Genomic DNA, 26380 nt, shown 5'->3' with positions numbered 1-26380 from the left:
GAATCGGGTGTGATTGAGCGAGTTGGGATCCCACTTCCGACAGCGGCGCGGGGGCGGTCGGGAAACCGGAAAAAGCTTGCGAGGACTGTGTTTCCGGCGGCGGCGCGGGGGCAGCTGGGGATCCGGAATGCTGCCCGATGGCCCTGAGTCCTCGCTGTGGGGCAATCCGGGCTTGCAGGCGAGGTAAGGTCGACTCCATTTGGCCCGGGGATGGTCACACGGGCCGGGGCCGGGGCTGCAGTCGCCGCCACGGCTGTTGTCGCGTTGCTCTCGGCCGCACTCGCGCTGTACGGGCCACCACTGGACGCAGGTACCCGACCGCAGACCGCCTCTGCTGGCTCGCGATGGGGAGGCGCCGCCGAGGGGCAGCCCGCGCGCGGGGCCAGGGCGCCGTGTGGCCTGCAAGGCGGAGTAGGGAAAGGCAGGAGGCCTCCTGGAACGGCGCTGCGACGGCTGGGCGCGGTTCGGGGTGACGGGAGCCTCTGCGCGGGGTGGCACCGGGGCTGGAGCCCGTGCCCGTCCCGGGAGCGGGCGTGAGCGGCGGCCAGGGAACGGGGGGGCGAGGGCCGGTAGGAGGACCCTGGGGCGCCGTGGGGCGCTGGTCGGATCCGTCTGCTCTGCTCTGTCCCCGCTCCCGGTCTGGGAAAGATGCCCGCCAACTCCGGACTTGCTGTTTGGTCCGAGATGGAGACGGGGGCCCTCCTGGGGTCCAGGGACGCGGCGGGCGTGCGGACGAGCTGGCCGGCTGAGCGGGCTTCGCGCACACCAGGAGCAGGGCTGCGTCTACATCCCCAGCTTGAAGCCCCAGTGCCACTGTGCAAGTACAGACCCTCCACGTCCTTGGACGAGAGTTACTGGATACTGCGACGCCAGGACCGCAGAAAAGGACTCGACCAGCCAGGCCTCCTTCGCCCGCCCCGTGCCAGGGTGTATATGTGCGTGCAGGAGGTCCCTTGGGGAGGGAGGCTCACCTGAGTCATCCCCAGAACCTGGAGCGCTGGCCAGATGCCCCCGAGGGCCCAGCCCTGGCGTTGGCTGGTCCTTGCACGCTGAGATGCCTTTTCAAATAGAACGGATTATGTAGAAAGAATGTAAGCAGTAGCTGAGCAAGTGCTTGGAGCCCCATCTCTTCATAGGGTTTTTTCTCTTTCTGTTTGCCTTGTGGGTATTGGTGTATCTAACGTATTTTATACAGGAAGTAGCTCGTGTATATCTCATTTCTCATAAGGACAGATTGGTGTTACCCATCTTGCATAGAAGATAAACAGAAGCTCAGAGACAGTGACTTAGCCAGGATTCTCCAGCCAGTAAGTGGCTGAAATGGTTAAATGCAACGTTTGTTACTGTAGTCATTAGACAGATTTTACCTTGTGTATATGTTGGGCATCGTCAGAGAATTTTGGCTTTTTGTTTTCATCACACACTCTGAATGCATTGAGTGGCGCTGAGAGGGTACTCAACACTGTACATCAGTCACACCAGCAGGGAGGCTTCTTAACACCACTTTAATTAGAGATTTATTTGTAGTTCTTTACCTTAAATTCATACACCATGATTAGTTAGCAAGATTTTTCATTGCACTTGGTTGAGGATTTATTATCAGACTTACTTGCTAAACATTTACGAAAAACCAGGTAGAGTTGTATATTACTGACTTCCCATCCAGGCTTTGGGAATATTTCAGTTAACTTAGGGATTGTTGGTAGATGCTCTGAATTAGTTATAATTCACATTAATTTAAAGTACTTTTTTTTTTAGGTAGAATTTTCCAGTACTAAAAGCACTTTTAGCACAAAGCAGCAGTGATAGTCTTCCCCAGACATGCTTTCTTAAAACAAAAGCCAAACAGATATGACCTGTTCTTCCAGACTCAGAATTGTGCTGAAGAGTTACTGAATGGGATAAATCTTAAGCCACCTATTGTCAAGGCCCTTTGGTCCCTCAGAACTTTGATGTTTATATGTAAATGTTTCTGTGGCTAAGTTCAAACGGTGGCGTCAGTAAGTCATCTGGAACTTCCTTCACTGCCAAATGCTGGGAAGTGTAGTTGACCTGCTTTGCCCTTTTGCTAACAGAAGCTGTTTATCTTAGGTGAATGCTGGTGAGCAGCCTGGATTTTACTTGGCGTTAATACAATTCTAGTTAAGTGAAAATGCTGTACTTCTTATTTTGCCTTAAAATGGCATTTTACACCTACTATGTGCCCACAAAAAACAAAAACATAGCAGCACTTTGATAAAATAGTGTCTCGTGGCCTGGCTTGTTACTACCCACAGCATCTGCACAGGTTTCTCTCTGGGCCCCAGTTTCCTTATCTGTAAAAGAAAGATAAACTGGCTGTTAGTGAGGAGAGTGAATCGCGATGTCTTTACTTCATCGAATAGTTATCCGGTGTCTTGTTCTGTGCCAGGCTGTGTTCGAGGTGATGGAGTCCCACATGGAAGCAGTCAGTGTTGCAGTGTGGGAAGGTGCCGCATTTCCTGCGGGCAGACAGTAGGGTGGTGATCTCCACCAGTCCAGACATAAGAACTTCCTTCTTCTGTCCAGGTCAACCCCTACCATGTGGGTTGTCTGTGTGCTTGAAAGGTTTCAGAACTCCACATGTAATAATAGTTACTTTTGGTATCACTTTGAGTTTTTAAAATTATATAGCAAAAAAGTTACTATCAATTATGTTATGATTTTAAAATAATTTTAAGCTAGCTTACATTTGAGAACCATTTTTCTCATGTGTAAATCTTTAAATATTCAGTTTTTGGATGATGCTTCTTGTTCTCCAGGGTTCTTAGACCCAGCCCTTACAGGAGCATCATGGCCAGGGAACTGGAAATCTGACAAAGTCTTCAGATTTCACAACAGAACAGGAGGAGGAGGCGACTCCGCTGATGGCTTCATCAAGTTGCTGTGAAGGTGATTTGCACATTTTGGGCTCCAAAACACTACCTTCTATATAAGATGAAAGAATAGCTCAAAACAGAATTTACCCCCATGTTTTCTTTCTAGGTATTATAAAGATTGCTATGTGGATGTAGTGTGTCTTCACAAAATCAGAATTGACATTTTTGGCTTGTGTTAAATGGGACTTTAATGCTTAACCTACTGTAAATCGGCCTTAGAAAGTGGCCCATATTTGTATGTTGTATTTGATGTTTAGGTCCCCTGATGTCTTGCCATTTTAATAAAGCTTACCTTGAAGTGGAGGAAAAATGGCATGTGTTGTCATTGTTTGAATAGCAATAAAAATCATAAAAATCATTATTTGTTTAAAAACCTGTAGGCTTTAAGCGTATCCATGCCTGGACTAGCACATCTCCTCTTTCACAACCAAAAAGATCAAGAAGGTACTATCCCAGTACTCCTGTGCCAAAGCCCTGGGAGGACTTTCAGCAAAGTGTGATGTAGAAGGGAAGCTTTTCCGCCTGAGGAGCAGATGCGGAGAGGACAAGCACTTGGAACACAGCACACCTGGGAGCTCTGGCGCTGCAGCTGTGGCCCTGAGGTGGCCCTGCCCTGCCCTCCTGGGGGGTTGTTGGGCGACACTGGTTGCATGGGGCAGCAGTGCTCCCCTCCACCCGACAGGCGCGCCACCTCGACTGGTGGATGCAGCCTAATTTTGTGTCAAATCCTTTTTGGTAATGTGTGGGTTATGTCAACTATGAGGCAAAGTGCAAATGGGTAGTTAAATGTTGGTTTATGATATTTGCCCTTTTTGATATTAAATATTTCATACCTCACCTGTAGTACTTTTTTTAAGACTTAAATCTGAAATTTAAGATACAGATGTTCATAAGATATGAATCTTGGATATTGGAAGAAAGAAGCTTCCTGGAAAATGTACAGTATTATCTGGTGTAACCATTTTATTCCTTTTCTTATTGTGAGAAATACACATTTATTAAGTATTACCATTTCGGAGTTGTTTTCATCAGACAGGGTACATTGACATAGATGTTACTTTTTAATATCTGTAAGTGGAAGTCTGACTAAATTGTTTTGCTCTGGGATAAGTCACAGTTTATATTTTATATGAGCTTAAATATGATTCAATTTGAAGTACTGGTATATTTAAAGGTGCTAAAACTACATGCGTGTATCTCTACTAGTCGTTCTTAACTCAGGCTCATTTTGACCCCCGCAGAAGACGTTTGGGAGTGTTGAGATATTTTTGGTTGTCACCACTGGGTGTGTGTGCATGCACTGCTGACTGGGTAGAGGCCAAGGATGCTGCTTAGCATCCTTCAGTGCATAGGACAGCTCCCCATGACAGAGACCGGGTGCTGATCGATATCCATGAATGTCTTTTTTTTTTTTTTTTTTTTTGAGACAATGTCTCGCTGTGTCACCCAGACTGGAGCACAGTGGCATAATCTTGGCTCACTGCAACCTCCACCTTCCAGGTTCAAACAGTTCTCCTGCCTCAGCCTCCTGAGTAGCTGGAATTACAGGCGTGCACCACCACGCCCAGCTAATTTTTGTATTTTTAGTAGAGATGGGGTTTCACCATGTTGGCCAGGCTGGTCTTGAACTCCTGACCTCAGGTAATCCACCCTCCTCCGCCTCCCAAAGTGCTGAGATTATAGCTGTGAGCCACTGTGCCCGACCCCATAAATGTTTCTTCTAGACCAGTGTATTATTTTAAAACCATAATTTAGCCTGCCTGGAGGAATTTCAAGGATGGGCGCATCGGTCCCCTGCAGGTAGCGCAGAAAGCCTCATTGTGTCTCTTCTTGGTCCACAGATTACAGTGATTCTGTGCCGGGTCTTAGCGTGTGTTGGTCTGGAAGAAGGTGAAAAGGTTTGGGGTTGGGCTGGGTGCGGTGACTCACACCTGTAATCCCAGCACTTTGGGAGGCCGAGATGGGCAGATCACAAGGTCAGGAGATTGAGACCACCCTGGCCAACGTGGTGAAACCCCGTCTCTACTAAAAATACAAAAATTAGCTGGGCGTGGTGGCGTGCGTCTGTAGTCCCAGCTACTCAGGGGGCTGAGACAACAGAATTGCTTAGACCAGGGAGTCGCAGGTTGCAGTGAGCCGAGATCGTGCCACTGCACTCCAGCCTGGTGACAGAGTGAGACTCTGTCTCAAAAAATAAAAAATTTAAAAAAAGGGTTTTGGGTTGATGGGGATTCATAGGATCTTTTTACCTTGGGGGATCTCCGCATCTGCTCTGTCAGCTAAGGCAGTTACATCTACTCAGAAAGAAAATTCCTTCAAAAATTGTGTTGAGTAAGAAGTAAAACTGTAAGAGTTAAAAAACAAAGCTCTTTTGCCATGAAGCGCTCAGTCAGCTTTGGGCTGCAGTCAGTGGAACTTGGGACACATCTGGTTTTTCTCTGCTGCTGAGATCATTGGAAGGATAAAAATATTGAGTGCCTTGTTTGAAAAAATACTGTTTATATTTGCAAAGATCCTTTCATTCTAGGGAGAAATGTATGCTTTATTATCTATTCATTGAGCTGTATAGAACATACCAGCATTTCTCTCATAGCTGAGCTGTTTTAAATATTAAGGTAAAATATACAACACAGGAAGTTCTTCAAGAAAGGCCAATTAAAGTGTAGCCGTTTAGAGACAACTCAAGATGATGAAATTACTTTAAGCGCCACTGTGAACCCAATTTAAGAAGTGTGCCATATTTAGAATGCCATTTTTAGGTTATTTAATTAATATCCAGTGGAGTATTGGAATACAGTTGGGAGTAATATGAGGAATCTGGCAGGCTTCTGAGCATCCCAGTGGATTACAGGTGGGAGTTTGCTTTCCAGTTTGTGAGGAGAGAAAAGACCTAATAATCCTAAAGGGAAATTGAAATGAAGTAAGATAGTTTATTAAGTAATAATGCATTTTTGACTTGATAAAATGGTAAAACTTTCTGGAAAATTAAATGGTCTTCCAAAATTTCTCATACATTTGAAAAATAAACCTGATCGAAACAGCATATGTTGTCCTGGCATGGTGGCTCATGCCTGTAATCCCAGCACTTTGGGCGGCTGAGTTAGATGAATCATGAGGTCAAGAGTTCGAGACCAGCCTAGCCAACATAGTGAAACCCCGTCCCTACTAAAAATACAAACAATTAATTGAGCGTAGTGGTGGGCACCTGTAATCCCAGCTACTCGGGAGGCTGAGGCAGGAGAATCGCTTGAACCTAGGAGGCGGAGGTTGCAGTGAGCAGGATCGTGCTACTGCACTCCAGCTTAGGTGACAGAGCTAGACTCTGTCTCAAATAAATAAATAAATAGCATGTGTTACTATCTGTGTTAATTACATGTGTTCAGGCTGGGCACAGTGGTTCACGCCTGTAATCCCAGTACTTTGAGAGGCTGCAGCTGGCAGATCACTTGAGGTCAGGAGTTCTAGACCAGTATGGCCAACATGGTGAAACCCTATCTCTACTGAAAATACAGAAATTAGCCAGGTGTGGTAGCGGACGCCTATAGTCCCAGCTACTCAGGAGGCTGAGGCAGGAGAATTGCTTGAACCTGGGAGGCAGAGGTTGCAGTGAGTTGAGATCACGCCACTGCACTCCAGCCCGGGTGACGGAGTCAAGAGTTCATCTCAAAAAAGAAAAAAAAAAAAAATGACATGTTAATGTAATTTTGAACATCATATTTGCTTACAGAAAGAAAACCACTGGGTAAAATCCATAGCATTCATATTAACTTTGGAGAGAGTTTTGGCTAATGGGCTATGATATGTACTAACAATATCTGTTTACCTTTCTGAATTATTCATTTTTCTTGTCTTTCAGTTTTAGAAAGAGCATTTTCACTACGTAAAGTACATTCAGTAAAGGATATGGAAAATACTTTGCAGCTGGTGAGAAATATTATACCTCCTCTGTCTTCCACAAAGCACAAAGGACAAGATGGAAGAATAGGCGTAGTTGGAGGCTGTCAGGAGTAAGTAACTGATGTGCAACGTTGGTGTTTAAAAAGTCCGTTGCTGGCTGGCTGCTTACCTGCCTGTCATTCACGCTGTCTAGTTTGACCTCAGTCATCATTTCCAAGTGCAGCCTGATAGGACACTCAGTATTCTTCAGTGATCCACTTTTTGATTAACTAGGAAACAACTCTGAGGAGCTCTGACTATTCATTGTTCCCTCGTGTGTGTCAGTGTTAGGTTTTGCTTGTAGTGGGGAAATGGGCCTGTTTTTTCCACTTTTTGCTCTTCCGTATTTAACCGAACTTCATACCACAAGCATGTTTTTTGTGTTTTGGATGGAAACGCTCAGCAACCTGGTGGTTTACTTTGTCAATTTAAAGATGTTACTGAAAGTCATTTACGAAATTTGACAAATCCCTAACTTGCTTCTGTTCTGTTTCGCTGCTGTGTTTGGTACGTAGCTGTTTGTAAGTTGTCCTTGGGTGTGAAGGACACCTTCTGCCTCTGGCGGAAAGCCTGGCGTGGCTCTTTCTGTTTCTGCTTGCTTTCTGCTTGCATGTATGCGGTGTCTCTCTTTGCCCATCCCTCCATGTGCAGCTATCGATCGTGCCTTCGGGTGTGTTGAGAGTTGTTACTGGATCAGGTATGTGTGCATTTCCATGCTGGTGCCGCTGCTGAATTGGACCGCCATTGTGTTACTGTGTGCTGCTTCCCAAGAGCACCTGTTCCCCGCAGCCCTTGGAGGACAACCGTTGCTAGTCTTTCTTGTGTTAATGCATTTCTCTTATTAGTGAGGCTCGTTTTCACATGATGTAAGAGGGTGTGCATGTATGTTGCCTGTTCTGGCCTTTCTTTTGCATTTACAACACTTTCTGTTGACACCGCTTTGCAGGAGAAGGCCATGTAAGGTGACATGTGTCAGCGTTTGCCCAGGTCTGTTTTTCTTGGGTTAGCAAAACATTTCACTGCTCAGAATGGGCATAAAGGTTGCATTTGCCCATCTGATGCCAGGACAAGGCTCTTCCTTTCTGTGCCTGAGGTGCCCTTAGACCTGGAGTGCCAGCAATTCCAGAACAGTGAGGTGGAAGCAGCTGGGTGGTGGGTGCTGTTTCTTGTTTGTCCTGAATGGCCCCCATCTGGCCTCTGCTGACTGTTACTCTTGGAGGACGGGGTCTGCCCGGTCTGGGACCCTATGCATGCCCGACTGCTCTGAACATGTGGTTGTCACTTTCTTCTCTCTGGGCAGAAGCCTGCGGTTAGCTCCTTACCTTGAACATTCACATTGCAGAGAGACTGCAGGCATTACGTAAGCCAGAGATTCACTCTCCTGAAATGCATGAAGGTTTTATGTAAAAGATCGACATTTCTGGCTGGGCGCTGTGGCTCATGCCTGTCATCCCAGCACTTTGGGAGGCTGAGGCGGGTAGATCACCTGAGATCAGGAGTTTGAGACCAGCCTGACCAACATGGAGAAACCCTGTCTCTACTAAAAATACAAAATTAGCTGGGGGTGGTGGCACATGCCTGTAATCCCAGCTACTTGGGAGGCTGAGGCAGGAGAATCGCTTGAACCCAGGAGGCGGAGGTTGCAGTGAGCCGAGATTGAGCCATTGCACTCCAGTCTGGGCAACAAGAGTAAAACTCCGTCTCAAAAAAAAAAAAAAAAAAAGATAGACATTTCTAGTCTAACCTGGTTCATGTTCGTTGAACATTTACTGAGCATCTTCTAGGTGTTGGGTTTGTGCTCTGTGCTTCATGTCTGTTATTTATTGATAAACCATGTCTATATTATTTATGCCTATTTTTTATTGATAACCTATTTATTGATCAAGGTATGCGTACCTTATTCTCAGAAGCTTTTGACTCTAAATACCTTCTTTTTAGGTACACTGGAGCCCCATATTTTGCAGCAATCTCAGCTCTCAAAGTGGTATGTTTACTTAAAAGTTCTTCATTGGGATTTTTCTGGTGGAGAGTTTGATTAAATATGATTAAAGCAAATGTTTTCTGATAGAAATCTAAATAACTTCTTAAGGTAATCATAGGTAATAGAAACACCCTTCAGTCTATCCTGACACCCTGTGCATGAACAAGATCACTTCAATTGAAGCCCATTTTTGTTTTTTTCTTTTTTCTGAGACGGAGTTTCGCTCTTGTCGCCCAGCCTGGAGTGCAGTGGCATGATCTCAGCTCACAGCAACCTCCACCTCCTGGGTTCAAGCTATTCTCCTGCCTCAGCCTCCCAAGTAGCTGGGATTACAGGCACCTGCCACTACGCCCGGCTAATTTTTTTTGTATTTTTAGTAGAGACAGGTTTTCTCCATGTTGGTCAGGCTGGTCTCAAACTCCTGACCTCACGTGATCTGCCTGCCTTGGCCTCCCAAAATGCTGGGATTACAGGCATGATCCACTGCACCTGGCCTCAATTGAAGCCCATTTTTTTTTTTTTTTGAGACGGAGTCTCGCTGTGTCGCCCAGGCTGGAGTGCAGTGGCGCGATCTGGGCTCACTGCAAGCTCCGCCTCCGGGTTCCCGCCATTCTCCCGCCTCAGCCTCCGAGTAGCTGGACTACAGGCGCCCGCCACTGCGCCCGGCTAGTTTTTTGTATTTTTAGTAGAGACGGGTTTCACCGTGTTAGCCAGGAGGGTCTCCATCTCCTGACCTCGTGATCCGCCCGCCTCGGCCTCCCAAAGTGCTGGGATTACGGGCTTGAGCCACCGCGCCCGGCCTGAAGCCCATTTTTAAAACGTAAAGTGTGATTTGTATTGTACTCCACCAAAGTGAACCTGGGATACCTTTGTAGGTCCCAGCTGAAGCAGTTGATCCTGCAGTTTCCCATGCACGGAGCAAGTGCTAATGACCGGCCTCTTTCTGTGACCCTTCCTCCTGGAGGGTGACCAGGCTGAGCTGGGCTGTGCTGGTGTGTGTGGCTCTGACCCTGCCTCTGTAGTGGCGGCAAAAGTCTGTCTTTTTAGGTATTGTGCTACGTGCCCTGGCCCTTTGCTAAGCCACCTGGCTGGGTGTAACCGGAACTAGTACGTTTCTCGCACATGTCACCAGGGCACTGGACGCCTGTGTCTGGTGGGTGGGCAGTGATGCCGGAGCCTCCTGGGGCCTGTGGACCAGGTCCCTGAGTCGGCCTCTTGTGCTCCTTGTTCAGGGCGCAGATTTGTCCCACGTGTTCTGCACCAGTGCGGCCGCGCCTGTGATTAAGGCCTACAGCCCGGAGCTGATCGTCCACCCAGTTCTGTGAGTCGCTCTGCGCCAGGTTCTCGTGGGCTCTCTTTCCCTCCTGCATCATTTGGGGTTTTTGCACTGACACCGAAAGCGTCTGATGGATTTTCCGTCCTCTGAGTTTGTCAGCAGGTGCTGTAAAGGAAGTAGGGAACGAAAGAGCCCTTCTTCTGTGGTCAGAATAAGACAAATATGGAGGGGTGAGAGGTGGGTTGGGGGCACTTGGGCCTGTTGGAAATGGCCGGGGCCCAGCTCCAGAGGCAGCGAGGCCCTGTGGGCTGTGTCTGACAGGTTTGCAGAAGGTGGAAACGAAGGGCCTCTGAACAGTAACAAGACCCGTCCTGCACTCAGCAGGTATGTCTGGTGCCAGGCCCTAGCCTGCGTTCCATGGGTCAGCGTCAAACTGGGCAGGCAAACACCTGCCCCCGTGAGGCTCCCCCAGACAGCCTCTGCTGTAGAGCTTGCTGCGTGGAGGTGTTCTCTCTGCCGTCCAGGATTGTGGCCACTGAGTGCTTGAAATGTAGCTGGGAGGTGCTCTTGTTTACTTTTAATGTGTGTGTTCACATAGACTGGATTGGGCTGTGCTGCTCTGGAGACAGACAAGGGAGAGCAGGATGTCAGGTGGGGAAGGAACTGCAGAGAGCGGCAGCAGGGAGGGGTTGTGAGAGTGGGCAGAGGGGTGGTCAGGGCGGCAGCACGGTGTGATGATGCCTGGGTAGGGCCCAGCCTCTCCACACCAGGGAGGAGCCGGCGCAGAGCTCCAGGTGGGGCGCCGTGAGGTGTCGGGTGACCAAGAGGTGCAGGGCTGGGCCCTACAGGGTGTGGGGCTGCTGTTAGGGCTGTGGCTGTGGCACTGAGTGGGCAGGGCAGGGCCAGTGTGGGTCATAAAGGCTCCTTGGCGGCTGTTGGGCTGGGCCCCTGGGGCCGGGGTGGAGGCTGTGTTAAGGGCCTGTGGGAGGGAAGGGTGCAGTTAGATGGTGAGAGGGGTCAGATTCTGGGTATGTTTGGAAAGTTTGGGGGCAGAATTTGCTGACAGATTGGATTGGAAAAGGCAAGTGGCACAGACTCCACCAAGGGTTTTGGTCTGAGCGAGTTGTCACTCCACGTGGTGGAAAAACGGGCTTGGGTGGGATGAAGATGAGGCATTGGGTGTGGGGTGCAGTTTGGCTGCCAGTTAGACATCCAAGGGATGTGGCTAGTGGGCATTGGACAGCGGGGACACATGCACATGTGGACGGTGCTTAAAACTGGAAGACGAGGGAGTAAGAGGCAGAGAGGGGCTGGGTAGGGGCTTGGCACTCAGATGCTGGGAGCATGGGCTGGGGAGGAGGCAGCAGGGGCTTCAGGAGTCGGTGAAGCCGCTGTTTCCAGACAGTACTAGAAGGGCCTGTGTGTGCCACTCTGGGTCAGTTCGAGATGCGGCCTAAGAACAGATGGTGCATCTCACAGTGTGGGGTTCTTGGTGACCCTGAGAAGGGAGCTTGTCAGGGAGGAAAGAAGACAGAAGCCTTAACAGTGGGCTCAAGGAGAGGATACACTGCGCAGGAAGGAGTTCTGAAAAAGCAAAACCCTGCCTTGTTCTGAATGAGAAACTGCGGCAGGATCAGTGCATTGTGTGGGGCCTGGTGTGTAAGCACACGATGGAGGCATTACAGCCACAGTGTGTATGTGATGGAAACAAACTGGCCATTTTGAAAATAGCCATCACTCTTGTTCTAACTTAACTGTTGAAAGCTAGGCATCTAAATCCGGGCATGAAAAGATAGATGAGGCAGAGGCAGTGGCCACATGCAGTGTGGGCCTGGTTTGGGTCCTGAAACGGGAAGAGGACATCAAGAGGAAACAGGACATTTGGAAAATGCTGTGGTTTAATGAATGGTATTGAACCAATGTGAAGTTAGTTATGCTGATCCGGAATGTGGGTGTGTGAGGCGTTAACCTCGGGGGAGGCTGGGCAAAGGGTACCTGGGAGCCTTCTGTGCTGATTAAATAATAAAGCTAAATTACAGAAATTATTTAAAAGTCATTACTATTTGTAAATTATTTTTTCAAAATAAAATGTAAACAAATACATGACAGTAAATAAATGAGGAATTGTGAGTAACCATCCTGGCCTTCCTTTCCTTCTTTAGCGACAGCCCCAATGCTGTTCATGAGGTGGAGAAGTGGCTCCCCCGGCTGCACGCTCTTGTTGTAGGACCTGGCTTGGGTAGAGATGATGCACTTCTCAGAAATGTCCAGGTAATGTGTATACTCACTCACTTTCCTCATGACAGGCTTAGCCCTTAGGCATGAAGTTGGAACAGAGGCATTTCTCTTCCTTTTTGTGTAGTGTTCTATTGGGAGAAACCCGTTCCCGAAGTTTAACATGGGTTCTTTTCTATTTCCTAAGTGTCTCGGCTGGGTTGAGAAATAAAGGGAAAGAGCACAAGAGAGAGAAATTTAAAGCTGGGTGTCCGGGGGAGACATCACATGTCGGCAGGATCCGTGATGTTCCCCTGAGCCGTAAAACCAGCAAGTCTTTATTAGCGATTTTCAAAAAGGGGAGGGAGTGCACGAATAGGGTGTGGGTCACAGAGATCACATACTTCACAAGGTAATAAAATATCACAAAGCAAATGGAGGCAGGGTGAGATCACAGGACCACCGGATGAGGAGAAATTAAAATTGCTAATGAAGTTTCCGGCACGCATTGTCATTTGATAACATCTTATCAGGAAATAGTGTTTGAGAACAGGTAACCTATCTGACCGCAATTTATTAGGTGGGAATTTTCCCGTCCTAGTAAGCCTGGGAGCACTATAGGAGACGGGGCTTATTTCATCCCATCGGCTTATTTCATCCCATCGGCTTCGAAGGGACCCCTTAAAAGGGGCCGTCTGTAGGCCCACCTTCAGGGCGCAGTCTCTTTCTCAGGGATGTTCCTTGCTGAGAAAAAGAATTCAGCGATATTTCTCTTATTTGCTTATGAAAGAGAAGGAATATAGCTCTGTTTCAGTCCGGCTCACCGGCGGCCAGTTCAAAGTAACCTCTCTTGTTCCCTGAACATCGCTGTTAGCCTGTTCTTTTTTTAAGATGCCCAGATTTCATATTCACACACACACGCTCTACAAACAGTGTGTGCAGTTGACACAGTCACAGGGCCCTGAGGCGACATTCATCCTCCTCAGCTTACGAAGAAGATGATGGGATTAAGAGACTGAAGTCAAGGCCGGGCGCGGTGGCTCAAGCCTGTAATCCCAGCACTTTGGGAGGCCGAGACGGGCGGATCACGAGGTCAGGAGATCGAGACCATCCTGGCTAACACGGTGAAACCCCGTCTCTACTAAAAACTACAAAAAACTAGCCGGGCGAGGTGGCGGGCGCCTGTAGTCCCAGCTACCCGGGAGGCTGAGGCAGGAGAATGGCGTGAACCCGGGAGGCGGAGCTTGCAGTGAGCTGAGATCCGGCCACTGCACTCCAGCCTGGGCGACAGAGCGAGACTCCGTCTCAAAAAAAAAAAAAAGAGACTGAAGTCAAGACAGGCACAGGAAATCCCAGGGGCATTGACTGGGGAAGTGACACATGTTCATGAAATCTTCACAATTTATGTTCAGAGATTACAGTAAAGACAGGTGTAAGAAACTACAAAAGTATTCATTTGGGGAACTAATAAATGTCCATGAAATCTTCACAATTTATGTTCTGCTGCGGCTTCAGCCGGTCCCTCCGTTCGGGGTCCCTGACTTCCTGCAACAGTGTTCTGTGCGCCTCTTCATGGCGTGATTGAGATAAGATTTGAGGGATGGAGGAGAAACAGTGCAGAGGTGGTGAGGAGCTGTGCTGAGATCTGCTTCCCTCCGGGCCCAACTGCTTTCTCACGGAGCAGCTGCCGGAATGTGTATGCAGTTGCTCTGATGTTTTATACCTGATGTGAGGAGAGGGTGAGCAGGATTGAGGAGCTGACAGAGGTTTGGGGTCAGGCCTGAGTGTACCTCCCAGGCCACCCCCTTCTCGCTGGGGACCCTGGGGTTCCCTTAGCCTCCTGGGCTGTTGTTGCCGCACAGCCCTGGCGCCATGGTCTGCTGACATCAGGCTGTGAGGTGACACGGGCCTGCTTGTCCATGCCCACATGCATGCACATGTACTCTCATTGATGCTGCTATTTATTTCTTGAAGTTCATCTTATGCCCACCTGAATCCAAAAAGATGAAAATTATTCTGATCACTTTGTGTCTGCTGTAAATAAATACCACCTGGGATCAGGGGCAATAAAAAGATGGGATGGCTGCCAGCTCTGTGTTCCCTGCATCCTCTGATGCTCCCTGGGCTGGTGTGTGTCTCTGCTAGGGGCTGTGCTCCTGTGGGGATGCATCTCGGACTGCCCTCTGAGGCCCTTTCTCGAGTTCGGGGGACCCCTGTTAGAGCTCCTGGGGGAAGACACAGTGTGCCAGACAGCCTGGTGCCGCAGGGCGCTCACATGTGCAAGGCGTGGTGACTGCATGGGGATCAGAGGCCTGGCATTGTGAGGGACTATGCTTAAAGCCCTTAGAAAGTGCCTGACCATTCTGTGTTCCCCAGATCAGCAGTCACCCTGAAAATGCCAACCATCTGCATGGCACTCTGTTGAGTGCTTAGTTAATGGAGGGGTCTCTGAGGCCGCGGGGCTTGAAGGCCGCGAGTGATGGAGCCAAGCAGTGCAAGATGAGTCATCTGAGGGGCAGGCAGATGCAGGTTGGCACTGCACAGACCAGGGAAGGCGACATGGAGTTAGCACCGGAGCCCGACTTTGAGCTTTAAGGTCTCACCCGCTCACCAAGCAGTAGGAGGTGGCCATGTTTAGGAGCAGGAGAACCCTCTGTCATCCCTGGGGAGAGGCTGTCAGTGGGGAGTCCCCTCTGCAAGCTGCGGGTCTGCGGTGCACGGCTGCTGCTCCCTGTCCAGCTCTGCATCCTGCGGATGCGGATGAATTAAAGGTGAACAAGCCAGAGTTCTCTGCTTCAGGTTCTTTTCTTTGTGAATTTAAGTTCATAATTTAAAAACTGGTATCTTAAGAAACCACTCGGCAGCGTGGAAGTGTGAAAGGTGGGAAGTGAGGGTGTCCGTCGCTGCCCCTGCAGCCCAGACTCCGGACCTTGCATTCTGGTTCCCGTACACTCTCACCGTGGTCTTGAGACCTCAGGTCAGCTAGTGCGGGCTGCCGCCGCCTCCCCGGCTTCCAGCTCGTGCGCGGTGCGGAGCACAGGCTTCCTGCCGCGTCGCCATTCCTGAACGAGCTCATCCTCTGGTGTAGGCCTGAAAACAACCCAATTAGGTCGATTTCTATTCATATCCCCATTCTTCTGATGACAAATTGAGCCCTGGCAAGGGTTCAAGACGCCCGCGGGGTCTTGTAGCAAGGAAATTGCATAGGTTTTTTTTTTTTGTTTTTTTTTGTTTTTTTTTTGAGACGGAGTCTCGCTCTGTCGCCTGGGCTGGAGTACAGTGGCCGGATCTCAGCTCACTGCAAGCTCCGCCTCCCGGGTTCACGCCATTCTCCTGCCTCAGCCCCCCGAGTAGCTGGGACTACACGTGCCCGCCACCTCGCCCGGCTAATTTTTTTGTATTTTTTTTTTTAGTAGAGACGGGGTTTCACTGTGTTAGCCAGGATGGTCTCGATCTCCTGACCTCGTGATCCGCCCGTCTCGGCCTCCCAAAGTGCTGGGATTACAGGCTTGAGCCACCGCGCCCGGCCCAGAGGTGGTTTTTTAAAAGCGACTTTGTTTAGATGATTTACCTACCATACTCTTCACCCATTTAAAGTGAACTATTCGGTAGCTTCAAGTATATTCACAGTTGTGCAACCATCACCATGATCAACCTTAGAATCTGTTTACTGCCTTCAGAAGCAGCCCACCCCCGTTAGCATCTGTTCCCTGTTCCCCAGGCTCCCCCGTTCCTGGCAGCCACTCAGCTAGTATGCTTTCTGTCTCTCTGGCTTCGCCTGTTCAGGACATTTCCTAGGAATGGAATGACGCAACGTGTGCTATTTAGCGACTAGTTATGTCACTCTGCATAATTTTATATTTAGAGTGACCTGTGTAGTAGCATGTATCAGTACCGCATTCCTTTTTCTGCCTCTAATATTTCATTGCATGGAGACACCGCCTTTGCTTTGTCTGTTCACTAATTGATGGAAAGTTGGTTTCCACTTTTTGTGTAGATGTGTTTTCACTCTCCTGGGTGTCAGTGTTTCACAATTTGAGGCCCTGCCAGTGTCTCCCATAGCGGCTGTGCTGTTTCCGTTCCCTCCAGCAGTGTGCAAGGGCTCTGATTCGCCACATCGCCCCAGCACTTGTTACTGTTGTCGTCTATTAGCAGCCACTCTAGTGGGCGTGGAGTGACCTCACTGTGGTTTGGTTTGCATTTTCCTGGCCGCTGATCCTGTTGAGCATCTTCGCATGGGCTCACTGGCTGTTTGGGTGTCTTTTTTTGTTTTTTTTTTTTGAGACAGATTCTCACTCTGTCACCCAGGCTGGAATACAATGGCGCGATCTCGGCTCACTGCAATCTCTGCCTCCTGGGTTCAAGTGATTCCTTTGCCTCGGCCTCCCAAGTAGCTTGGACTATGGGCACCCACCATCACGCCCAGCTAACTTTTGTATTTTTAGTAGAGATGGGGTTTCACCATGTTAGCCAGGCTGGTCTCGAACTCCTGACCTCAGGTGTCTGCCCGCCTCAACCTCCCAAAGTGCTGGGATTACAGGCGTGAGCCACCATGCGCGGCCTGTTTGGGTGTCTTCTTTGGAGAAGTGTCTATTCTCATACCCTTTCCCCATTTTGAAAACTGTTTGCCTTTTTATTATTGACTTTTAGGAGTTCTTCATGTACATTCTAGACACAGGTTCCTTATCAGACTATTTGCTGATATCCTCTCATTCTGTAGGTTGTCTCTTCACTTCCTTGATGGTTTTGTGTACAGCACAGATTGTTACTTTTGAAGTCCAATTTAGCTGTTTTTTCTTTTGTCCCTTGTGCTGTTGGTGTCTTACCTAAGAAGCATATGCCTAACCCAAGGTTTACTCCTACATTTTAAGAGCCTTATTGTTTTGGCTGTTACATTTAGCTCTGTGGTGCATGTTGAGCTGATGTTGGTGTGGTAGAAGGAAGGCTGCAGCGTCAGGCTTTTGCTGGTGGGTGTCCCATTGTTGCAGCATCCTGTGTTGGAGAGACTCTTCTTTCCTCCCGACTTGTCTTGTCATCCTACCTGAGAATCCGTTGAGCCTAAATGTGAGGGCTTATTTCTGGACTCTTGTTTCTGTTCTGTTGGTCTGTACAGCTGTCCTGCAACTGCCCAGTCTTGACTGCTGTGGCTGCGTAGGAAGCCTGGACGTCGGAAAGCCCGAGTCCTCCAAATTCGTTCTTTTCAAGGTTGTTTTGGCTCTCCCATGTGTTCCAGTTTTGGAGCAGCTTGCTGATTTGTGGAGCAGGCAGCTGGGATTTTGGTAGGGATGATGTTGAAATGGAAGATCAGCTGGGGAATGTCTAACAACATTAAGTCTTCTGGCTCCTGGGCTGACTTTGAACCCACGTTGTCTGAATCTAGAGCGCAGGCTCTTTTTTTTTTTTTTTTTTGAGACGGAGTCTCACTCTGCTGCCCATGCTGGAGTGCAGTGGCCGGATCTCAGCTCACTGGAAGCTCCGCCTCCTGGGTTCACGCCATTCTCCCGCCTCAGCCTCCCGAGTAGCTGGGACTACAGGCGCCCGCCACCTCGCCCGGCTAGTTTTTTGTATTTTTTTTAGTAGAGACGGGGTTTCACCGTGTTAGCCAGGATGGTCTCGATCTCCTGACCTCGTGATCCGCCCACCTCAGCCTCCCAAAGTGCTGGGATTACAGGCGTGAGCCACCGCGCCCGGCCTTTTTGGGTGTTTTCTAAGATAAATTTTTAGAAGTTCGTTGCTGAATCAAAGAGTAAGACGTTTCGGTTTTGAGAGGTGCCTCCAGATTCCCCCCTAGTGTACCAGGGTTTGCTTTCCGATGGGTGGGGACACCCTGCTGCGCTGGGTGCTCTGATGCTGCGCGTCTTTCTAGGAGACCCATGTAACATTGCATTGTCCAGGGTTTGAATATTCACTTTTGACTACTCTTTGCCAATACATTAAAAGAAAACACAGAAACAGATGAAAATGTCAGCTTGTTGCCAAATGCTGCAACATGAAATCAGAAACTGATCTAAAATCTGAATTAGCAAAAGCCTGCCAGTTTTACCAGTAAAGCCAAACTCAGGGCAAGCAAAGAATTTTTATTGTTAATAAAGGAAATAAGCTTCATGACGCCTTAGGTACCTGCCTCCCTGGAAGGGGCTTCAGGACACACTGCTAATGCTCCGACCAGTGTCAGAGCCAAGTATACACTTCCCCACAGCTGGAACGGGCGTCACAAACAAGCTGAAGTGAGCACTTCGTTAGGCAAGCAGCTAATGCTTTGTCAGCTTTCAAATTTCATTTAACATACCTGGCGTTAGTTTTCAATACCTTAAATTATTCTGACTTGGCATGTATTTTATTTAATGTTCTCTATTTTAATGTTTTCTACTAGCAGTTGTCTGTCAAGTCAAGATCACTTTACATGCTACTGCGGCATATAATCTTATCACAATATATTGGTTCATAATAATAAAAGCCACCAAATATTGATTACATATATGTGTATGTATCTACACATCTAGTTTGTTTTTTTACATAGAAAACCTTTGACACCTTCACTGTAATCCTATCAGGGAAAAATGATTCTGTTTATTGTCACTTGTTATTTTAAAATAAGTAAGTGATATGAAAAATACATAATGACTAATGATTTGGGGAATTCTCAGGAATTCAGATTTCTTGCCTCCGAATGCTGCAGATTAGTATCTGTTGGAGAACCGGAAGCCCTCGCTGGGGCGGGGGTGTCTTCATGAGTTAGCCTACGAGCCAGCTGTTGTTTCTAGCATTTCCACTGGGCTTCGCCTTTCAGAGTTCCCAGTGTCCTGCCTTTTTTAGAGGCTCTGCTAGTTCATTGGGTCTTTCTGCTTCTCTATTTTATTCATTTACTTGATTATTTCCCATTTATTGTTTGATGACCTGATGTTGCATTTTATTAAGAGTCTGCTCAATTTTCTTTCACTGCTGTTGGGAAAAGTGTCTTAGTTTGTTTTGTGCTGCTATAGCAGTACCACAGACTGGGTAACTGATAATGAACAGGCGCTTACTGGCTCCTAGTTCTGGAGGTGGATATCCATCTGGCGAGGGCAGAAGGGCAGGAGAGAGACCCTTTATGCCCCTTTTAAAGGTCCTTAAACCCACCCATGAGGGCACTGCCACATCACCTTTTAAAGGCTCCACCTCCCAGGACCCTTCCATTGGCAATGAAGTTTCACTGTGAGTTTTCAGGAGACACACGTCCACACCATAGCAGAGGCAGCAGGCGTGGCGCTCAGCCTGGTTTTCTCTTCTGGCAGGGCATTTTGGAAGCATCAAAGGCCAGGGACATCCCTGTTGTCATCGACGCGGTGAGTTGACCTCTCTCCTCCTGGCTCGGGCTCCCGGAAGGCCTGTGCAGTGAGCACGCCTCCTTGTTCTGTGCAGGACGGCCTGTGGCTGGTCGCTCAGCAGCCAGCCCTCATCCAAGGCTACCAGAAGGCGGTCCTCACTCCCAACCACATGGAGTTCAGCAGACTGTATGATGCTGTGGTGAGTCAGTGGACTCCCTGGAGGGTGGATGCAAGCCCCATTCGTCCTGAAGAGGGTGAAGGACGAGCTCCATGCTTCTGCCCAGCCTGTCCCTGTGGGCACATCTCTGCAGGGATGCAGACCTGCAAGTAATCGCTGTGCCTCTCCCGGTGGATGGCCCGTCTTCACAATCAATCTTGGATTGATTGAATGATGGTATAGTGGGCTTGGGACAGGCAGGGCCTCGGGTCAGCCAGCCCCTCCTGCAGCACACTGTGGACAGATCACTTTCTGTGTCTTGAGTGCCTCATCTGTAACGTGATGATGGCATGTACTTCACGGTGTTGTGAGGATGAGATGAGGAAACCTGGTAAAGCCGTGAGTCCCCACACGGTAAGTGTCCCGTCAGTGTTAGCGCCCAGTACAACTGGAATTTGTATTACTCCTACAAAGCTCTCAGAACCTAGCCTTGGGTGGTCCTCCTTCAGCCTGCTCTGACCAGGTAGAGGACGGGCCCTGCAGCAGGCACCGCGTCAGCATCTGCCCAGAGGACTCGCTGCAGGCGATATCCTGGGCTTCCTTCCACCTACGTGGCCTTTAGCAGGTGCCTGGGTGATCCCTTTAGGCACGAGAGCATGAGTCTCATGGCGGATGGGACAGGGCTATCCATCATGTCATGTGTCATGTGTCTGAGGAAAACTTTGCTTTTTCTATGTCTTCCTGTGTTGTCATAGCTCAGAGGCCCTGTGGACAGCGATGACCGCCATGGATCTGTGCTGAGACTCAGCCGGGCCCTGGGCAATGTGACGGTGGTCCAGAAAGGAGAGCGCGACATCCTTTCCAATGGCCAGCAGGGTGAGTGGCGGCTGCCCTCTGTGCGTGGGCTGGTGCCAGATCAGTCAGCGTGGCCATGCTGAGCGCGAGCCCTGGAAGACCTCTCCCGTGCACACGTGTTCACACGCATTCGCACAGAGGGATTCCTGCTGTCAACCACACCTTCTCCGGAGTCCATGTTTTGACTTCTCACTGTTTTGCCAGGGGAGGTGACAGAGCAGGCTTCCGAGCCGTGGGCCTTACCCATCGGCTGAATTCCCATGCCTCAGTTATGAGAGGCAGTGTGGCGGGAGGGTGCCTGCAACAGCAGGGCATTCCCCAGCTGCCACCTTCGTCTCACCTGTGGCATCCATGATCCCTGCAGTTATTCTGTATTGTATTGCATTTCATTCTTTTATCAAAATGACTGGAAAGTGCAGAGAGCCCTGGAGCTGCTGGTAGTGGAATCTCAGGCGCTGAGTGTGGCGAGTCTCAGCCAGCCACTCTCCCATGGAGCCTGGAGGCTTCAGCAAGAGCCAAGTGAGAGTAGGGTGGAGGCCGGGCCCAGCGTCAGCGAGGCATCTGGGGAGCCATGTCCTTGTTAGCTCTGAAAATGGAAGCCCCCTCCATTCAGGCCTGAACAGATGAATAGCGAATGTACTCACCTGTTGAGCTGTGAGGCTGCTGAGTAGGTACCAAAATCAGGGTAGAACACTGAGGCATCTGTGGGCGGGTGTGTGCCCATCCACACTTGTACATTCATGTTCACACGCACACATTTGCACACTCATGCACTTATTCATACACATGCAGTCATGCTCACACAGCCTCACACGCCCTCGCACACTCATGCACTCACACACATGCACGGTCGTGCTCACAGCCTCGCACACATCCTTACACACTCATCCACACACAGCTGTGCACAAGGAGCACGGCAGATGTTCTCAGAGGGACTCTGACACCTTTGAGATGAGGGTTTTTTAATCACTGGAAGGCTCTCTCGGGTCTAACAGGTTCAGACAGTGTGACACCTGGTTTTCAAAACATTTTCCAAAGAAACAGAGAGTTCCCACATACGCAGGCACGGGTGGCGTTATGAGGCCGGTGGGGGCCTTGCTCGGTGTTGCCCTTTATGATTGAGCTGTGGTTTAAGGTGAACTCTGGAGTGTGGGCTGCAGGCAAGGGCTCGTCCTCCAGGAGCTGGTAGGAGGAGCTGGAGGCTGGTGCCGCCCTGCCAGAGCTGCCTGCTTGGGCTTGTCTGAGGCGGTTCTGAGCGGCAGGTGTCGCCACCAACCTGCTGTGCTACACAGCGGGGTCTGGGGCAGCCTCACCACTGTGTGCCTTGATTTCCTCTTTTGTAAAACAGAGGCTGCCTCCAGGCGTCCCTTGGAACAAACAGGGAAAAGCTGTAGCGGGCAGGATGTGAGTGGAGCCTCGCGCTGCTCCTGGAGGGTGTGGCTCTGCCTGCTGTGCAGCCTTCCACACGCATGGCTACTGTCACATTCATCCGCATGGCCATGCTGACACCTGCTCTTACTTCTGCCCTGTGCAGTGCTTGTGTGCAGCCAGGAAGGCAGCAGCCGCAGGTGTGGAGGGCAAGGAGACCTCCTGTCGGGCTCCCTGGGTGTCCTGGTACACTGGGCGCTCCTTGCTGGACCGGAGAAAACAAATGGGTAAGGCCACGTCTTCATTTATTCTACTCTGAAACCGTCTGATTTTCCTAAGCTATTTCAGTAGCTCACGCGTTGAATAAGTAGCCCTGGAGACACTGAGAGTGAACTCTAGGCTTCACTGGAGAGATCTCAGGGCACAGGCGAACCCTCTTGGCAGAAGCTTCCACCCCACACTTGGCCTGGGCCTGTCCGTCATTCACGGTGGATGGGGCCCGGGGCAGAGGTGGTCTTCAGAGCTCTCCAGAGAGTTCCGAGGTGCAACCAAGGCCCAGCAGCACGCTGTTCTAGGAAGTTGAGTGGTTTACATAGAAAACAGGGTCAAGGCTTACTTAGACACTTGTTCTTAAAGATGTGAATTTTCGGGCCAGGCGCGGTGGCTCAAGCCTGTAATCCCAGCACTTTGGGAGGCCGAGATGGGCGAATCACGAGGTCAGGAGATCGAGACCGTCCTGGCTAATACGGTGAAACCCCGTCTCTACTAAAAATACAAAAAAAAATTAGCCGGGCAAGGTGGCGGGCGCCTGTGGTCCCAGCTACTCGGGAGGCTGAGGTGGGAGAATGGCGTGAACCCGGGAGGCGAAGCTTGTAGTGAGCTGAGATCCGGCCACTGCACTCCAGCCTGGGCGACAGAGCGAGACTCCGTCTCAAAAAAAAAAAATGTGAATTTTCTTTAAGAGACAGCAGAATTCTAGGACCAGGGCCCTTGGCCCAGTTCTGCAGTCAGAGAACGTTATGAATGCAAGCAGTTCCCATACCTCTGAGCACCTCTGTTTCTCTTTTGTGAGCCCATCAGGGTGGTGGCTGCAGGTGCTAAGTGTGGCAGACCTGGGCTTCTGGAGGGTGGGCAGGCCTGTCATCCAGTGGCCTCATCTGTCCTTATTGCCGGGATGGCAAAGTCTGGGACCATCCCCCAAACTAAGTGTGTCCACATGAACTTGAGAGCTGAAGAGGTAGGGGTGTGGGCAGGGCAGGAGTCTTACCGTTCGTTCTGCTGGGTTCACTCTCGTTCCCTCCGCCCCTCTCCCAGGAGATGGAGCCCTAGTAGCAGGAATCCACCTCCTCAGACCTCAGATGCCCTCCACACCCAGGCACTGAGAGCGCAGTCAACAGGGCTAGGCAGCACGTGCCGCCTGGCTCTCCCCAGAACACCTGGCCCTGTCTCCGAGTACATAGACATTTCCTGTGTGCCTCCTGCCAGGGAGTAGTGGAGGGTTAGTGGTGATTTTTGCTGTGATAAAGCTGCTTTCTCCTCAGAGGCATGTCAGACTTGCAATTGACAATTTGGGGTCCCAAGATGGAAACAGGAGTCAAAACCAGAGCCCAGGGTGGCTGTGGCCCCCGGACCACAACGCCCACTTCCCCACACCTCCTGCTGTCGTCCTCTCCGCAGGTCCAGCCCTCTCCTGGTGGCTGCATTCGGCGCCTGCTCTCTCACCAGGCAGTGCAACCACCAAGCCTTCCAGAAGCACGGTCGCTCCACCACCACCTCCGACATGATCGCCGAGGTGGGGGCCGCCTTCAGCAAGCTCTTCGAAACCTGAGCCCACGCAGACCAGAAGGAAGTAGGCACCTCGGACGGGGGAGAGCGTGTGTGTGATGGGAAAATCCGGACCGACGTGTGTGCTGAAGGCGCACAGTGCTTGCCAGATTTTTAACTCGAGCATAAATTGGTTGCTGTTGAGAATTTAAGAATTTGGAATATTGCAGTTTTTGGCTAAACTTAATGCGTGGTTGGAGATGTTATGGTGACACTAAACAAAGTATTCCTGAACTCTCCTTAGCTCCTTGGTAGTAACTGAGAAGACAGAAATGAAGAAAATCACGTGAGAATGAAGAATTCTTTAGCAGCTCAACGGAATTTCTCGACCTGCTCCCACATCAGCGAGGTTTCTACTTGTTTCTCTTTCTGCCAACGCCCTTCATTTCTCTCCTGCTTCCCTTCCCTAGTCTTTCCCCCGGCAGGGAGCCGGGCACGGGTCCCCGGGTGTCTCCCTGTGTCCTGACTGCACTGACTGCGTTTCCTCTGACTGGGTCCATCAGGGCTCTTCCTTCTCCAGCTCGTCATCTTTTCAAGTGGTGATCAGCTTGGTGGTGTCTGGCTGCTGGCATTTGGTTGGCTTTATTGACATACTCCAGGGTCATCAGTGATCACTTTGTTTGGAAACCGTTTTGGAGGCACCATGGGAACAGAAGGAAACATGAGTGACGCCGACCCCTGAGTGGGTGGGCGGGGAGCTCAGACGCCTCCTCTCCCACGCTCTCCAGTGTCCTTGTCTGCACAGAGGTCCCCATGACACCCAGCAGCCCCAGCAGGGCAGACCTGACTGGGGACGGGCGCCGTGGAGGGCTACAGCCGGGAATCTGACGTGGCCCCTAGTGCTGTCTCAGGAGAAGGCTCTGGGGGACTTGGGGCACTAAGGAGACCCGGGGAAAGACAGTGTCGTGGTCATGTATGCTTAGGAAGCAGCATGGCCGTGTTCTCAGGGATGTTCGTGTCCAGTAAAGACAGTAGTAACTGCAACTTCAGCAAACATGCTTCATGGCGGTGTCGACCTCGGGTTAGCTTGTTTGTATGGGGTGGTTTTCCTGGAGCGGCCTGACCCTGACATGTTCTCCGGTGCCATGGCTTAGTGGGGCTTGGTACGGTTTTGTGCCTGACGCGTGCATTAGGGCGTTCTCTTATACTTCCTGTAACGCCTTTCCACTGCAAGGGCCAAACCCTCCTGGTTCCCTTCAGAGTCTTTTTGGCCTGATGATGACTCTTGAGTGATACCCTGTGATGTAGACACGCCCCAAATGGATTCTACTGTCTTTAAAACTAGGAACTTTGAAGATTAAACAATAGATTGTCACTACTAATTTGACACCTAACTTCAGAAGCTTCACTGTCTAATGTGAACTTTTCCAGAAAAACTGTGCCATGGACATTTTTTCTTTGGGGAATTAACATCCAGATTCTGGTAACTATTAAAAGACAGATCTGGTTAATTTAAATTGAGCGTTGTAGTTTTTTCCTTAAACAGCTAAAGCTCACCTTTCAACTTTCTTAGGTGAGGATATTGTGAGCTACCGGGGAGATAAAAGTATACAAAGCCTGTCTGTGTGAGACTGCCCTCACTGCCAGCGCCTCTCCCATGATGGCTGTGATAAAGCGCCTTGAAGGATAAGCCCAAGGCAGCCCCTTCTTTCCTTAGGAAATACGATTCAGCAGTCACAGGAACTATCTGTATGGTTTTTATGACTAAATTTTTGTTCTAAGTAAAACATCCCTTTACTTAAAGGAGAGAATGGGTTTTTTTACGATGAGCTCATTGCTTCCCTGTTCTTTCTCAAACGCATGTATTTCATGCACTCGCTCCAGCCAGACAGGCTCCCAGGGGCTTCCCTGGACCAGAAAAGCCAACGGGGAAGTGGGTGCGGGTGGGTGGGTGGCCTGTGAGGCAGTGGCCTGGCTGGGGGGACAGAGTGCCCCAGCACCCAGCACTGAGCAGCTCTATGGAGATGCCTCATTGTAAGGAGCCGCCTGGGGACGTTTTCTATGTGGGTAGCTTTACTAGCGTGATTTTCTAGGTGAGTGACTTCTGAACCTGCATTCTTCTCTAGACAGGAGACCTGTGCCTCAGGTTAAACGATGAGCAAGGCTGTACCCCCAGTCACAGGTCCTGCTGCTGCCTGTGCCTGTGGGATTGAGATGCCAGTGCGACAGGGAGAGGCCTGGCCCAGGCTCTGCGGAGGGAAGAGTGGAGAGGGTCACCCTGCTGAGTCACTGACAACTGTGGTGCTGGGCTTCCTACAGAAAGGCAAGATCAGGAGCAAGGCAGGTGCTTCAGGAGGCCACTGCTCCTGCAGCCCAGGCCGCCTGCTGTGCACTGGCCGCCACCTCCTGCTCAGGAATCCTGTCTGCCACACTTTGCCAGCTGGCTTTCAGCCTGGCTGCCCTGACTCCTCCGGAACCAACCTTTCCCAGGCCCAGCTCGACCGTGTCACTGCTGTGCTCAGACCATGACCACCAAGATGGCCTGCGGCTGTCAGGATGTTAACTGCAGCGGGACTGCAGACAGGTTCTCAGCTGCACTTTTTCTATGGTGAATATGTTACTTTT

At 50.1% G+C, this 26380-nt stretch overlaps 1 protein-coding gene across 13 annotated transcripts; it reads left to right on the top strand.

Moving 5' to 3' along the window:
• Positions 1–25272, top strand: NAXD (NAD(P)HX dehydratase). 13 transcript variants are annotated; one of them, XM_033177267.1, is made up of 13 exons: positions 88–927; positions 1234–1307; positions 2411–2501; positions 2781–2910; positions 6754–6904; positions 8772–8817; positions 10047–10135; positions 12253–12361; positions 19579–19629; positions 19706–19810; positions 20524–20644; positions 22158–22278; positions 23669–25272. In XM_033177267.1, exons 4-13 carry the CDS (start codon positions 2886–2888, stop codon positions 23817–23819), a joined length of 969 nt encoding a protein of 322 aa, XP_033033158.1. In that variant the 5' UTR covers positions 88–927; positions 1234–1307; positions 2411–2501; positions 2781–2885; the 3' UTR covers positions 23820–25272. The 13 variants fall into 13 exon arrangements, with proteins under 13 accessions (XP_033033151.1, XP_033033161.1, XP_033033150.1 ...); XM_033177268.1 differs by having other exon boundaries at positions 1229–1307; XM_033177269.1 differs by lacking the exon at positions 1234–1307.
• The last annotated feature ends 1108 nt before the right edge of the window (positions 25273–26380 follow it).

This window comes from Trachypithecus francoisi, unplaced genomic scaffold, assembly GCF_009764315.1.
Source record: "Trachypithecus francoisi isolate TF-2019V2 unplaced genomic scaffold, Tfra_2.0 Lachesis_group18, whole genome shotgun sequence".
Taxonomy (NCBI): domain Eukaryota; kingdom Metazoa; phylum Chordata; class Mammalia; order Primates; family Cercopithecidae; genus Trachypithecus; species Trachypithecus francoisi.
Note: the sequence above shows the minus strand (reverse complement) of the source record. Positions and strands in the feature narration are given on the sequence as shown.